The following is a 16833-nucleotide window of genomic DNA, read 5'->3' on the forward strand; positions in this document are numbered from 1 at the left end:
TGTTTGCGGTGAGAAGGCAGACTCAGAGGTGCAGAACAAACACCTAGCTGTGGGAGTGTCACCCACCTGGGGGAGGGGTTACTGCCCTTTGTGATGTCATGAAGGGAAAATCTCCAAACAGCCTATTTGAGCAATCATTTTCTGAAAAGTGGAGCAGACAAAAGACAGAGAGGATGGACTTTTCTCTTGATTTTTATACAGACTAGAGACACATATTAGTGTTAGAAAAACACAGTACCACAGTAATGTGGTGCTGTGGTAAAATATATTCACTGCTATTGACAAATGCACTGTGGCCATGAGACTGACAGAGGAGGAATGTAGCAAACTCCAACGAAAGAGTCATTCAACTGTCCATAACCGTGAGCGTCTGCTCCACACCAAAACAAGAATGTGTTGGACTGCTCTGACCTGAGGAATCTTGGCCATTTTATCTGTGAGCTAAATCAGTGCTCTGGTTCCCAGAAGGGGCAGGATGTCGATATCCGAGCACCCCCCAGCTGATCACTACTGCGGGGGGAACACCTCATCCATCTTTACATACAGCCAATGTTATCAGAATCATCTACATTGAGGGCGGCCTCACACATACCTTACTGGGATATTTATTGAAAATATGTGTTAGAATCGACCTTGACACACAGATGATGTTTGTGTCTGTGTTTTCACCAAGTCAACATTGTCAGGCAGCCAGCTCAGAATCCTTTGGGACTTTTTGCTCAGATTAAATCAACATTTTCCTCTGCCGTAGACCAAACCCACATTCTTGTGCTTACGTGACAGTGCAGGCAAGGGGGGGGGGGGGGGGGGGGCACAGTCTGGCAACTAGGGGGATGGGGTGTGCAGACTTTTAAAGCCACTGACATTTAAAGCCAAATAATAAGAAAGAAGGGTTTTTCTTAAATACCCATTTTGCCTCCAGGGAAGGGCAGAGATGCCACGAGCGTGAAAGGTACAAATTACAAGTCCTTTTTTTAGTCAGCTATCTGACCACATCTGGACATTCTGGTCAGAGGCAACAAGGTTTCTATAGAGGTCACAACAAAGCTGTGTTCACACACGTTCCTCACAATCTGAACTTTTCCTCGTCCAAGGAGAGGGGGTCCCCCTGAATTGATAAGGATATCTTTATTTGGGGGCTGAAATGAAAAAGTCCAGATAAAGTCAAGGTGGGGAAAAGTGTGGCTGGTTGTGTTCACATATTGCAGCTCGCCCCTTACCCCTTTCTTTTTCGTCGATTTATTATCTCTTAATAATTTCCTGTTTACAGTTCAGACGTTCCTCAAGTGTATGGTATGGTCTACGATTTCTGGGGACCAAACCTTGCACCAACTTTGCATAAATATTTGATCAGTTCATATGATCCAGTGTTTTAAAACTGATTTATACAGTTTCTATGAAAACGTGACTCCAGCAGAGGAGCACGTGTGTCTTGTTTCAGCACACTCCATGGAGAAAAGTGGACTTTTCCTGACTCGTCTAGGAGGAACAGCAGCACAGATGGGAAAACCATTCATGAGATGTTGTGCTCGAGTGCGGTAAAGGGGTCTCAATATGTTGCAACTCCGCTCTGAGTCACTGAGGCTACTTCAAGCTTGTAACGCACATCTTTCTTTCTTTTTCAAAAGCCCTTTTCTTTTTTTTTGATTCAAGGCCCAGTTACTCAATTTGTAAGCTACCACACTCTAGTTATCAGGTCTTAAACACAAATTCATAAATGCACAGTACAAGCCACTGCAAAGCACACAGACACAGTCCCAACACTAGATCTGTCGAGTCTAGTCCAAGTCAAAGTAGAAATGGAAACATTGTGTTGCTCTGGAGGAATTCATTTTTAATTTAATGTCAAATAGTCGCTCTGTTTGTTGTATCTATGAATGTGATGAATGTTAAATTATACTTTGTTCAACTGAGGGAAGAGGATAATCTTGTGTGTTAAGCTGTTACTCGCGTTAAACACACTAACAGAAGCACAATGACATTTGCGTTGCTGGTTTTGAGGCTGAAGAGAGTCGTGTCAGTGACGTGAAACAAAAACACAACACGATGTCAAAGAAGAAGCTAAAACCCTCCTTAGAGGAGCTGATGGTTTTACATTACATATCAGTGCATTTGTTTCTACAAGATCCGCCTTTCAAAGTTCAAAGGGGGCCTTAGACACAAAAAGTAGAGCCTGCCAATTAATCGGCCAGCAGATAATATCGGCCGATATTAGCATATCCAGTGACTATCATATCGGCTAATTTTCTGGCAGATATACGCCGATGTCACTGGACTTATTCACCAGTCAAATAGCATAGGTCCCAACCGATATGGGATTCTTGGGCCCGATATCAATGTTTGGGAGGGAAAAAAATCTTATACCCATTTACTGGTCAATATTTTTCTTAGATCTATGTTGTCTCACACTTGACCCTCTGCTGGTGAAAGAGAACTGCTAGTGTCAAACAATGAAACTCAAATGAAATGCTAAATCACGTAATATCGGCACATATCTCTAATAAAATTATCTGATATGATAGTCACTGGATATGCTAATATCAACTGATGTTATTGGCCAGCCAATTAATCGGTTGGGCTCTCGACGACTTGGTTAATGGTAAATGGACTTCAGCTAGTATAGCGCTTTTCTAGTCTTCTGACAACTCAAAGTTTATACCTCAGGTCACACCTGCAGAGACTGCTATGTAAAATGTCCATTAACTATTAACTAATCCATTCATACACCACAGACGAAGCAGTGGGAGCGACTTTGGGTTAAGTATCCCCGAGGATAAATCGGACATGTGGCTGCAGGAGCTGGGGATCAAACCCTTTTACCTTTCACTTGAGAGACGGCCAACTCTACCAACTGAGCCACAGCCGCCCGACATCTTTAGCCGTGCTGTCAACCCCATTCTCCAGTTAGATCAGCTTTTATCCCATCAGCCTCAGATAACACCATCAACCATCTTCCCATCAACCCCAGTCTTCACAGTTCCATCAGCTTCTTCATCCCATTAGCTTTAAATGACACCATCAGCTAACGCCTCCACCGGTGTCTGGACTCCACGGGGGGATAGATGTTGCTGCTCACAGGATCGCTTGGATCTTCCTATCTCCATGTAGAGTTCAAGCACCAAAGATTCTCCAACAATAACTCAATATCACATATGTAAAAAACATATTTATCTTTGATTCATTTAATTTTCTCCACTGATTGAACCAAAATATCTGTAACTAATTCTGTTAATGACTATGACCTGATTATTAATTTTATAATCAGAGGTTGAATCAGTCCGAGGCTAACTGAGGCTAAAGCCCCCACACTTATGGCTCACTTTCTCCACATGTGCAGAGATGATCTTGGCTGTTACACACAAAAGGAAAGAGAGAGAGTGACTATCTGGACGAGCTGCTCCTGCTGGCTCGCTTGAGGCAGGAAGCTGTTGAAAAATGGTGACACTGGTATCACATCTGTCAACACTTGGTATCACATTAAACCGGTAGAAAAAGTCCCCAACCCCTACAGCTCATCGTCTGTATGTAGACAGTATTGACCTTCAGCTCTGCAGATCCAAAAAAGGAGCAAACTGCGAGGAGCAGGAACACGTTATGGGCTTGAATATCCTAACACGTTAAATGCTTTGTGTATGACTGTGACACAGAAGCAGATAGTCGTTGCAAATGAGGGCAGAGTTCAGGTTGCTATTAGCAGATGCAATCCTGTCTTGAAAAATTTACACAAAAGTAACCTCATTCAGTTTTCTTAACAAACGAGTCGACAACAATCATCAATCGTACAGATTCAATATGTCAATTATTTAACCCTTTAGAAACATTCATACTACAAAAACAACCCGAGCTATTTGTAAATAAAATGGTTTTAAGTGCAACTTCAGAGAAGAGGACGACAGAATATTTACCTGAGAATGCGAAATTACTACACATCACTAAAGAGACATCTTTGTACATCTTAGAATAACTACGAGAATCACTAATATAAGTCAGTGTTTCTGCTCTCAGGACGCTGAACTGCATTGAATATGGGCGCTGCCAGTGCTAAAAGCGTCCTGAGTGGGCGCAGACTCTCAGTACTTCCGAAAGTTTCAATTTGAAATGTTCTTTTTTATAATGTTCAACAGGAGAAGCCCACCTAGAACAACTTGCTGACAGAACTGACAGCCTGGATTGCTTAAGCATCAGGAATGTGCTGAATAAGTTTGGTATCTTAAACGTACATCCTTGATGAAAAAAAAGATGTGTTTTAGTACACAAAGTGTGGAGAGTCTTCACTGTCAATGGGAACAGACACATCAGCAAGAATATATTATGTAGCCTTTTCTTCTAAACTGTAGTCATTGTTTTATAGGGCACACTAGTGTGAGTGCTCTGTTCCTCAAGCTTGGTACACTTCCTTGTCCCTGGCACTCTTGGAAGATGTGTGCTTCGGCACGGTGCGGTTCATGCACGAGCACAAGCCTGCGGGTATACACAACACGGACAGCCTTCAACGCGCACAGACTAACATGACTCAAAATAAGACACAAAGTCAGTAAAGTAGCTGTCATGTTCTCCGATGTACAGACACGGACTCCACCGCGCGTCCCTTTTATTTAATTTAGTTTTTAATTTTGAGTCTGTCTGTCTTGTAAACTCAGCACGCTCCACGATCACATAAAGCCATGCATGTGTTGTGTTATGATGTTATGTACAAGAGGTAACCGTGCTCAGGCCCGGTTAGTCCTGGAGCAGTGTGAGTGCAGGCCAGCGGGAGAATGGGGAAGGTGGACAATCGGGCTTAAGTGCAGCACAGGTCAACTTTGCCTAGTGTGAGTGTGCCCTTATTCTTAACACTGTTTTGCACTGTGAGTAAGGAACCCAAAAGGCTGCAGGTCCATCATGTATGCGAAGAAGTGTCTGAAAAGGGGGATTGACCAAAGACCACTGGCACAAGATTCTAGCTCTAGCTCTGATCCATTCTTTGTCTTTCTGTTTCAGTCGATTTAAATAAAACAACCAATCAACATCTAAATGTGAAAATATAAATGTCCTCAATGGTAAAGACACATTGATTCAGTTTATCTTGCTCACCTCTGTCACTGATAGAAATAAAGCCAATCACAGTTTTTGGTGACTTAGTACAAAAGTCTCCTGTGAAGTTAACGTTGAGTTCAGCTTAGATTTTCCATCAAACACAGAGTGCAGAGAGGAACATATGGTTTGAATAAAGGATTTTCTGTGTGCCAGCAGAAATCACCTCACATCCACAGCAGCATACCAAGAAACTAGTTTCATGTACCACACTTTGGTTGGAAGTCTCTTTCTGAGTATTTCAGCGAGCCTGCAGCCACTTTCATGTAGGTGACCAACAAGTTCCATCTGGAAGTCGACTCTTCGAAGAGATTATTCCACCAGCTGCTCACACAAACAGAGAAATGTGTCACTGAGAGCTAGTCCTCCTTTAAAAATACATCGCATGAGCCCTTGTTTTTTTAAACTGAAAGCAGATGTTTCTCAAAGTTGTGACAAACCAGGAACAAAAGCATAAATTACAAAGACGACGACTGAATGACATTAAAACAAATGGGAAATTAAGACACACTTGGGAGCGATTAAGGGTAGAGGAATCTGCCCGATGGTACAGCTAGGAAGTTTGAATCTTTGTTGTCTCTTGACAAGCCAAATAAATCAAACACAATGAAGCTCACAGTTGATGGCAACGCATCACTTTGGTTGTTTTTTATCCTTTCAAACGGAAATCCAGATGTAGCTAGATGTGCAAGATCTGAAGACATACATTTTATGACAAAAATGGATCATTTGTTTGAACACATCAAGTAATGACAGTGTTGCAAAATTCCAAACGATGATTTTTACCAACATGCATACCAACAATAGTTTTCTAACTATTAAAGTATTTTTTCAGATGAGGACAGAACATATGTGAGGGAGAGGGTGGGTAGACAAGCACCAAGGGGCCACAGATCATAGTAGAAACCACAAATTATTCATATAAGGGACGCCTTCTGCATACCAACTGAGCTAAAAGAGCGCCCCTGCATACATTCTGAAAGAAGAGTCAACAGCCATCCTAGCACTCCTTTGAGGCCCCGTGTCCTCGTAGCGTTTTTTTTGTCTGTGCAGAAAAGTGCTCGCTGTGCGCTCAGGAGAGTTTCATGGAAGCTTGCACGTCCGCCCTGTCTCTATGACAACAGTCTGTTGATAACAGCCGCTGTATGACCAACACGGCTTTGTTACCTTTTACTGTATGTTTTTTTTAAGTGAGATTGTTTTTACTCAGTTTTTAACATGCGATTAAATATGCAATTCATCAGGATGATACTGCTCTGTTTTACACAGAAACTAATGGAGATCTTACTAAACAAACAATTAAGCAATTAATCGAGATTACAAATGTGAATGGTACATAGCTTTATACACACACACACGCTCATGTAAGGTCATATTAGTAAGCCATGAAGAGAGTAAGATCCTCTATTCACACAGATATCTGACTGAGAGTAACATCTTATAATCTCCAGGGAACAAACATCCGTCCACGTTGCACTGCAGGAATGTTGTGTCTGTGAAATGTTTTACATAGCAGCAGAAATATCTATCAGCTTTGTGAAAATTAACACTTTCAATCATTTCAAGATTGTGACACAAAGGGAAGTGGTGTATTAATTCAGGATCACAGTGTGAAGTGTGCTAAAGGGCTGACAAGGAATTTATGGCACCCTACCACAGCATGACTGGAGGTTTACACGGAAGAAAGTTGATGATTTAGCCTTCAGGCCTCAGAGGGAAAGAAAATAACCACACGACTGGAAAATGGGAGCCGTAAACTCGGTTTGGGGTTTGCGCAGCCTGTAATCTACCTCTGAGAGATAGAGCGGCGGAAAGGACACTAAAGATTTACTTTGGTCTGATCATCTGCACAGACAGAGAGCATGGCTACCTGTTCTAGCATGATGCCCAAAGAAGATTGGTCCGAATAAGACAGCAGCCGTTTTCACATATACACTCCTGAAAATATCTAGACGGTTTCAGGAGGACTGCCTCAACCTGGCTGTTCAGATATGCTCCTCTCACAGCGGTAGACTATCCCAGCAGACGAAGCCACAGAGTCCGCTATAAGTTGCTATAATGAGAATACTTTCCTTTATATCAATGCTATGTGTAATTAAACAGAATCACAATATGAACTCAAAAGTGGAGAACAACATATTGACGAACAGAAAACGTAATGCAGCCGTTTAAATTGCATGCACGGGGATCGTAGCGGCGTCAGCTTTTGTTATTGTTTTGATTGAGAGCCCCCTGGTGGTGGAGTTTACTTACCGTGCGTTTAAGGTCTAATCACCAGGAATATTCCGCTCAAACCGCTGCTCGTCAAGTCGGTGTTTACTGCTTATTTTTCCTTTCTGAGGGCTGACTTGAATAAATCAGGTTTAGAAATATGACTAACTAATATGCACTAACTGTTCAGATGATTGGGATAAGTGAGGCGGCATGTTGGACCGTGCAGAAACACACACACACTGCCAAGCATTACATTTCATAGACCCTGGAGTTTCCTCATGTTGAACTGAAGTTTGAAATGGATCGTTAGCCATGTGGTGTGATCACTGGTCAGAGCGCCATCATTCCCTGTAGCCACTTCTGCATACCCAAAACCAAGAGGTGAGGCAGGAGACTTCCCCATAATGTGACAGGAATATATATATAAATAGCTAGCAGAGAAATACCAAAAAAAATGTTCCAGAGACGAAGAATTGAACACTGGCTGTCATTCTGTGTTGTTTACTCTAAAGCTGACTGAGACACGATGCTAAATATACAGCCGCTGAAGTCAGTGCAGAGCCAGGAACACAAAGAGGCATATTTAAGGCACGAGATGTTTATTCTCTGCCCGTTTACGAGGCCGTCAAAAAACAGGCAATGTTCAGAAGAGAAAACGTCTGTTATTTAAGGCTTCTAGTCTTAATTTGATAAGGGAGACAGGAAACACTGGGAGAGAGAGAGTGAGAGAGAGAGTGGGGGATGATGTGCACCAAATCTCGACAGGACTGGGAGCTGAACCGCCTACCAGTGCGACCAGGACTGTAGCCATTGTACATGGGATGCTTTACAAACTGAGCTAGACCAGCGCCCTGTTATTTGAACTATTTCAGAAGACAATGCAGTCCCTGAATGGAATCTGTGCACAGAGGTCAAAGGTCAGTTACACGTGCATGCAAAGGCTTCAAGTTTCACCTCCTTCTTAGCTCACTCTGTGGGTGTTTCCTTTGTGGTCGACCAGCTGCTGTACTGAAGCGGCCCATCACCTGAGAGGGAAGTTGAGCCTCTTACACATGATGGCTAACCTAACCGCTCTGAAAGCCCTGTAATTATCCTATTCCACAAAACTGCCAGCAAAAAACGTGACACATTACAGTACCACTTCCAAAACGATGAGGTAAGGGCCGGCTGAGTGGCGGCACAGAGGGTGGCTGTGTTTTACATGCACACAGCCCACGTGATTTCTTTTAGGGAATGGAAAAGCTGAGTCCGTTTCTATTCCTTCAGCTACTATCCCAGCTTGACTCCGGACATCGACCATGCCCCCAGAGATTCATAATCTGTACAGTCTGTCTCTGTAAACCTCTGTAGGGGAAGTCGGATACATGTACCACAACATCTACAAAGCAGCAATGCAGACTCACAAGACTAGGGTGGGTTTTGTTTGAGCACTGTGAAAAAGGAATTTGTATTTGAAAAAAAGTGCTGTATGACGAAGTTTGAAAAATGTCTTAAGACTTGTCACTCCAGTCAACATTGGTTTTCATGTCCTCTTAAAGGAGATCTATTCTGCTGATCCATATTTAAATACAAACTGTATAATGATACAATGTTGGATGTCCATAATAAACCACAGATTTTTTTTTTTTTTTAAAACACAAGATACTCAGTTGTTGGTGTAATCCCCGAACATGGTTTACTGCCGCTGTGAACGAGAAGTTACAAGGACTTTCCGAGACTTGGCCAGAACCTGACGTCAGGTTTCAGGCTACGTATAGACTGTAAATATTAACGGATGAAGCCTGAGTGACGTCACCCTTCTGTTCCTGCAGGGGGCTCCAGAGGATCATCATCAGCAGCCGCAATGCTGGAAATCCTGTCTCAGTCTAACTTTCAGTCAACCTAACAACAGGCTGAGAGCTGGAGCTGAGGTTTAAGCCTCTTGACGAACCGTTACATCGCGCCCACCTGTCAATCATGTCAGCTACACTCCTAACTATGGATAACACTTATCGTTCATCAAATCATAACAGAGCCGTAAAAAAAGGAAGAAAGTGAGAAAGTGAAGGTATTTTCAGATGTTACACTGATATATCCTTTGAGGTTATATGGTTTGCTTGTTTGCAAACAGTTGCAGATGTACAAATCAAGCTGTTATGAAGGACCCTTATTTGTTAGCTCTATGGCTCCACTATTTTCACCAGCGAGATGCTAACAGTGTCTGTCGGTCATTTGGTGCTGAGTAACTAGTAGACAGAAGGTTTGCAGAACATTTACACATGCTGAATATGATGCTTCAGAGAGTGGTGGGAGGGAATCGAAACAGTAAAGTTGGAGGCTCCACACTGAGCTGAGAGGGGATCGTTCTGTTTAAGTTCAACTCTTTGATTAACCAGTTTGGACTGTTTTCACAGACAGTGCTATTACAGCTACAAACACATTGAATCAGCCAATTTTCACTTACTCTGCAGTCAGACGGACAAGCTCAGAGACTCAATGAATATTTATTTTCAATTCAACCTTACACCAACCTCTAACTCCTGCCAACTGTTTGAGGAAAGAAAAGTTCTGCTGTGCCACTTTAAAAGTTGTAAAGCTCAGAGCTCCCCAAAACATGTGGGTGAAGTTTCTTCCAGTTCTAAATCCACTCTGATCCTGTATTTGATCATGTCTATAAACTCCTCTATTTCAGCCCTGCTCAGAACAGGCTGTTTCTGTGTCTGTACCTTTAAATATGTAAAAGAGCTGTGTCTGACCACGCCCCCTCTCTGGAAGGGCTTGGGTGGCTCAGGCTATTTCGCACCACGCCCTATTGTTTACGGTGAGAAGGCTGACTCAGAGGGCAGAACAAACACCTAGCTGTGGGAGTGCATGTCACCCACCTGGGGGAGGGGCTACTGCCCTTTGTGATGTCATAAAGGGAAAATCTCCAAATGGACTGTTTGAGCACACATTTTCTGAAAAGTGGAGCAGGCTAAGGACAGAGAGGATGGACTTTTCTCACCATTGGGGGGTTTGTAGACAAGTTAGGGACATGTATAGTTTAAGAAAAACATTCAGTGTATTTTGAATAGTATGTGACCTTTAAAACTTTACAAAGAAGCAGAGGAGATGGTCAGTCAGACAGAGAGTTCACTCTGGTCTGCCGTTTACTCATTACACTGGAATGTGGATATTTGAGGCCTTCACAGTGAGCACAAAGATAACAAAGATCTGCTTTTTGGGACAAATAGCTCAGAGCCTTTTAGCCAAAGCTGAAATGGAAGCTCAGGGGAGCCTCTAAAATCTGGCCACAACATTGACAGTTACGATCGTGACACCTCTTAACAATTAGCAGTTAATGTAACTTCACTTTCGCTGACACACTTCCAGAGCAGGCTATAAGGAAAGCACGGCTATTAAAACAGAGTATCTCGTGACTTTACATGAGCAGAGCTGTACTCAGCCAAAACTTAGACAGATTTATTGTTTGAGGAGCTGTGAGCTCTACTAAGCTCATGAAAACAACATCTCTGTGACATTTGAGAAGCTTTGAGAAATACTTCAGTGATGTCATCATGGATATCTCAGCTTCAGCTTCGAGTCTACAAGTCGAGGGTGTGATAGTTTGATATGACCAATAGTAGGGACTCTGTTACTCTTGTGATTTTGCCAAATAATAATAAATATATAATAATAATCTTGTGTTGCTTTCACAGAAGAACTAGAAAAAAGAAGCTAAGTCGGTAAGTCAAATGGCTTTCAGGAGGCTGAAAAGGTGACAAAAATAATCGCCTTTGCCATGGATTCTTCCTTATGATTGGCCAAACGTTAGTCAGTACAATGTCTTATAAACCGAGTTTTCATTGGTGTTTATCTTTAAAGTAAGGCCTCAAACTTCATCTGGAAGCTGATGGAGTGTTGACTGAGCGTCCGTTGGAACTGTCCAAAAAAAAAACATTGAGGTAAAGGCACAATATATAAGAGAAAATTCACAGCGCCCAAGCCCCTTTGTTTGAGCACTACCTCAGCACACCCCCAGAAAACCAAAACAGTCCATCAAACCATCGGGCTAAACAAAGCTTGATACAGTTTGTAAGGCCGTGTATATTTACCTCTACATGGTTGGGCAGTGTGTTGATGAATTTGAATCCAGGGATCCTCTTATCACTGCAGACGACACCTACGTCCTCACTGTGTTTACAGTCAGAAACACCAATCCCATTGGAGGGACACAGTGCCAACGTCTTTTCTCTTCCCGTGCAGTGGAGGTTGTCCAACCAGATGGGTCCTGAACAAAAGAAGAAGTCATCAGTGCTTTCACAAGCTGGAATTTTTGCACTAGTACCAGAAACGACATCATTATAATGACTATGTTTCATACTGAATGGAGAACAGATATTGCTGTAGTGTGTGTTTTGCAACCTTCTCCTTTTCCATATTTCGAGGATGGTGACCAAGAGATGGCTTCCATGTAGCCCAGCTCCCTGCACACCACCTGAGCCGCATGGATGTTGAAGTCGTCGTCACAGACAGTGCCCCATTCGTTGTTGTAGAAAACTTCCACACGGCCTTCGTTGTGTTTCCTCTTGTCTCCCGCCAATCTGAGCTGGATCCTGGGAGTGTCTGGTGACAGCTGCGGGGCAGTGTACTGTTCCTGCACTTGGTGAGTGAAGCCTGTCGGGTAGCCGAGGTGCTCGTACTGGGCAAGAGCCAGCTCTAATAACACTGACACAATGAATGTGCAGCAGAGCAGGTACCGGGTGCACAACATTTTGGTTGGAACTGTTGAAAAAAGAAAAGAGGAGGGAGCTATCAGTAAAGATTCTTAGAAACTGTCCTAGACTGTTCTTGAAGATCGTACTCGTTGTAATTAAGAGATACCTCAAACTCATTTGAGGGGAAACATTAAAAGACAGTTTACAGATTTCACAGCCTAAGAACCTCCAGATAATCTCAGCAGGGTTGTGACTTGTAGTCTATGTTAAGAACTTGGCCCCCTGGGTTTCCAAAATGTTCATCTTTCAAGCAGGATTAGGGGCATTGAGGGTCGATTTCTTTTTTCAGTCCATTGAAGGGCACTGTCTTAACCTGAATTTTTAAGAAATATCCAGCCTGATGCTTATGTTTGTTAAAGATGTGACTTCCTTTAAAGATTTAGCACAGACTTGTGTAAGTGTATAAAAATGGTAAAAAGGACTTGAGCTAAGGGCTGGACAATTAATCAAGTTTCAATTTCAAATCCGATTTAGGCTTCCCACGATCATGAAAAGAAGATAATCCAGATAAAACAGTTCCTGTGCTGCAGTGCTGCGCTTGTTTAGATCACAGGTTTTGTCATTTGTGGTAAATGTTCCAGTGTTTGCTGGTATATTGTGGCCACAAAAGAACATCACCACTACCTGAAAAACACAGTTTATTAACTTGTTTTGCCTGTTTCAAAATGTTAAAGTGTAATGAGTGTTTAAGTGGTGCTGTGACTCAGTTCGTAGAGTTGTCGTCTCTCAACCGGCAAGTCGAGGGTTTGATCCCCAGCTCCTGCAGCAACATGTCAGATGTGTAAGCAAGACACTTAACCCCAAGTTGCTCCCACTGCTTCGTCAGCAGCGTATGAATGTGCATGAATGGATGAGTTACTTCTGATGGACTCTTTACACAGCAGCCTCTACCATCAGTGTGTGAATGTGTAGGTGTGACAAGCTCAAGTCCATTTACCATTTACCATTTAAGTTTGATAAATGCTTGTGATGAAGGTGCTGTAAAATAAACGAGTAATCATAGTTAATAATCATGATCTCAATATCAATCAAAAAAACATTTTGCCATAATCCAGCAGCCCTACTTGAGCTGACTACTCAAAGTGGAAATAATCCACCTACACACCTACACATTCACACACTGATGGTAGAGGCTGCTCTGTGAAGTGACCATCAGAAGTAACTCATCCCATTCACATCCACCAACGAAGCAGTGGGAGCAACTTGGGGTTAAGTATCCTGCCAGAGGACCCAACGGACATGTTGCTGCAGGAGCTGGGGATCAAATTCCCGACTTTACCTTTGAGAGATTCCGACTTTACCACTGAGCCACAGCTGCCCTTGTTTGACTAAAACAACATACAGAGTTTGGATTTAATCATGATTGCGATGTATCAACAGATGATGTGAAGTTGCTAACATATTTTTTTGTCAATGGATGATTATTTTAAAGGAGGACATATTCTCACCCTCCTCCACCTTTTCAAACAGTCCCCTGTGGTCTAAATGAAACATCTATGCTGTGATTTGGTCAAAATATAACATGAATCAAGCAGCAGAGGAGGTTTGTGACCCTGTATAAACCAGCTCTCTCAGAACGCTCTGTTTTGGTGTGTGTGTCTCTTTAAATACAATGAGACCCCCCTGAGTTTTCCAGGTAGACATCACTCCTCTGTAGTGAGAATAAAAATGGCAAACCTGTGCAAAAGTTTTGTTCTTGTCTGGGGGTGGAGTCCATGGGTGGAGATATCAGGGGAGGGGAGGGGATTTTTTTTTTTTTTACCAGAATCCCACTGTGACATCACAAGGAGAGCACATTAGAAGACTGTAAGACTTATGCAGACCACAAACAAAGGACTGGATGTGTTTATTTCACATTTTGTTGGTCAGTAGACACTCAGGTTACCCAAATATATGTTCATTTCAATATATGTTGATTTTTCACAATATGTCCCCTTTAAAAAAGTTTTCTTTGGTTAGTGCGCCTGCGCCATGTACGGAAGCTTTAGTGCTCCAAGCGGGTGGCCCGGGTTCAAATCGACCTGCGGCTCCAATCTTGCATGTCATTCCCCACTCTCTCTCTCTCTCTCTATCTCGCTGATTTCTGACTCTATCCACTGTCCTGTCTCTAAAATAAAGGCATAAGAAGTTTTCTCTGCGTTATGTGAGTCCAAACAAGCTGTACTCAAGCACAAACATCTGAAGGGGAACATGATGCCAAACTTACACAGGAGGAAAAAAAAGACACACTGCTTTACTGTACCATAAAAGAGAGAGTGCAGCTAATCACACTGGAGTCAAAGGCTGATTTAACGATTACATACTGAACACACAGACAGCTGACTCGTAAACTGCTGGGTCTCTCTGAAACCCCTTCAGTGTTCAAACCTGGATCTTTTGCTTTTGAGTAAAACATCTGGCAGGAGAGTATAGTTATCCTTAAACTGCACACTTTCTACTTTCCTCACTGTAACGTGGCAGTGGTTACACAAGCTAGAAACAACACACATTAAAGAATGAACAGATGGAATGAAACCCTCGGCCTCAGCGTCTGCTCACAATGTGTCAGTCCAGACAGCAATGTTCATTAGAAAAAAAAAACACACTGTCAGCATTCACATAAAGACTCAAGTTCAACTAAGGCAAAACATACAGTGTTAACACTAAAGCCTACGATACAGAATGAAACCTGGAGGGATAAATGTTTAATCAAACAACAAACGACTACTCGTGACTTTTCAGGCACAAGGTGACCCTGAGATAATGTGACTATTGGATCAAGCTGCAGACACTTACAAACATCCAATCAAACAAAGTGGGATATGCACGATGATGATACAGTCAGCTCCCCTTCAAAATAAAATGTCTTCAAAAAAAGTCCTGATAATCGGAAAACCTGTTTTTGCTTCAGAAACACGGACAGATTTTAGGGGTGTTTATCAAACCATATCCTTCTCTGTGTGGTTGAGCTAAGAGGTCAGGATTCAAACAGCTCTCCTCCTGCACCGTTTTGAAGCACTCTGATGAAGCTTTGGGGGGAGAGTTGAAAATATGGGCTTGAGAGTTCATTATCATACACTATTTGAGAAAGTCCACCCCAATAATTTCACCGATATCAGAGAGTAATGGCCTTTTGTATCACATGTACCAATAGATCCACATATAACCTGCCCTGTAACAAAGGCTGCAAATAAACGATTGTTTCCATTAGTTAACAAGCGACAGTATGGATTATTATTATTATCAATGTACCAATATTTGTTTTTAATGACATGCCAGCGGTGCACAGAAATAGCCTCCTGAAAGAGATGTTTTTTTTTTTTTTTATCTAATCAGAAACAAAAACACCCAAATGGGTCAGTAGCCTATTTGATATCACATAGAGAAGAGCAGCACACCTTTACGTTGACATCGGCATACTGTGGTTATATTTTTTATAGGCCTGTCTGCCTCCAAAGACATCCTGTTTTTTCATACTGTTTAGGCAGTTAGGCTGCTGTTCAAATAGCTACATCTAGTTTACATGATCTGATTTTAAATCGATTTTATCGAGTGTGTTTTGCATAATATGATATGACTTACTTTCCGTGTCGCTGCTGAGGACTTCCCCCCCCCTTAGGTCGGGTATAGCTCCCTGCAGGCTGCAGCACCAGGCAGAAGACGAACAGGCTTCAGTGAGTGACTTGTTTCACCTCCCGCTCTCTAAACTTTCACTCCCTCTCTAACACAAAAGTCTCTCAGGCTGTGGAGCGGAGCTGCGGCTGCGAGGGGCCTCGCCCACTTGGACCCACCTCTTCTTCGATGAGCTCACCGGAGAGATGAGATGGCCCCGGGAAGTGGAAACCTCGCGGAGCCCTCATGAACGCAGCGCGGACACAGAGTGAGGCGACAGTGTTGTCTGTCTTACAGGAAAAAGTAGAGCCTATAATTCAATGTTGGCTTACATTAACAGTAGCCCATAATTAGGCTACTTTTAGTGGGACCCAATGCCAAGGAGGTCATTTGGAGCCTAGTAATAATAAATCCATAATGTGGCATGACGTCACCACTGAGACCTCACAGGGAGACTCACGTGGCCACTTTCTTTACATATGTAACTGTTTGATGTTCAAACTATAGCCTCATAAGTAAAACTGTGTGCGCACTCTCTGTCACATGACGTCACATCTCTGCATGTTATAACACAGTTTTTCAAGGAGAAAACTGGTGTGCGCACGTCCAATCAAAATGCATAGCTCAAATGTGCAGAGAAAAGAAATGTATTCACTGCAGAAAAAAAGAGAAAGAGCTGAATAGTGTGCAGACCTTTCTCTTTTTTTCTGCAGGTCATATCACATTTTGTCCATTTTCATCAACCCTGAATCTATCTAACTCAACTGTACTTTGTTCTATCTACAAACACATCTTAATTAGTTAGGCCATTCACCGTTTACCCAGAAAACATTTGCCAGAAAATGTGCACATTACATGCAATTTCATGCTAAATAAAACAGTGCATCAAAAATGTTATCTAGATCAGGGGTTCCCAAACTTGAGCTTCAGCTCATGACCCCCCAAAAATAAAGGTGCCAGAGACGTGGGACCCTCACTGTAACAGAAGGTGGATAAGGCATATAATGTATTACGCAGAGCCACGGCCAAACTGTGGTTACACAAAATACAACAGCCTTAATACCCAGTAATTATTGAAAATAGGCCTGGTCATGTATTGTGAGAAAGGCTAGAGGCAGAATACGAGTGATGTTCATGTTATAACTGCAGCACTGAGTGGAATTAGCCCAAGACCATATACTGGCATCCTCACTTTGCTTACAAATAATTCCAACCCAAG

General features: G+C 42.5%; 1 protein-coding gene across 1 annotated transcript in view; it reads right to left on the reverse strand.

Annotated features, from left to right (window-relative positions):
* Positions 1-15789, reverse strand: part of loxl2b (lysyl oxidase-like 2b) — a 41606-nt gene extending 25817 nt beyond the window's left edge. The window contains exons 1-3 of the mRNA XM_020647105.3: positions 15585-15789; positions 11671-12030; positions 11361-11536 (exon numbers count right to left, since the gene is read on the reverse strand). Of these exons, the coding sequence (XP_020502761.2) occupies positions 11361-11536; positions 11671-12019 (525 nt within the window). The 5' untranslated portion in view covers positions 12020-12030; positions 15585-15789. The remainder of the gene's footprint in view (positions 1-11360; positions 11537-11670; positions 12031-15584) is intronic.
* Positions 15790-16833: the final 1044 nt, after the last annotated feature.

Source organism: Labrus bergylta, chromosome 2 (genome assembly GCF_963930695.1).
Source record: "Labrus bergylta chromosome 2, fLabBer1.1, whole genome shotgun sequence".
Classification (NCBI taxonomy): domain Eukaryota; kingdom Metazoa; phylum Chordata; class Actinopteri; order Labriformes; family Labridae; genus Labrus; species Labrus bergylta.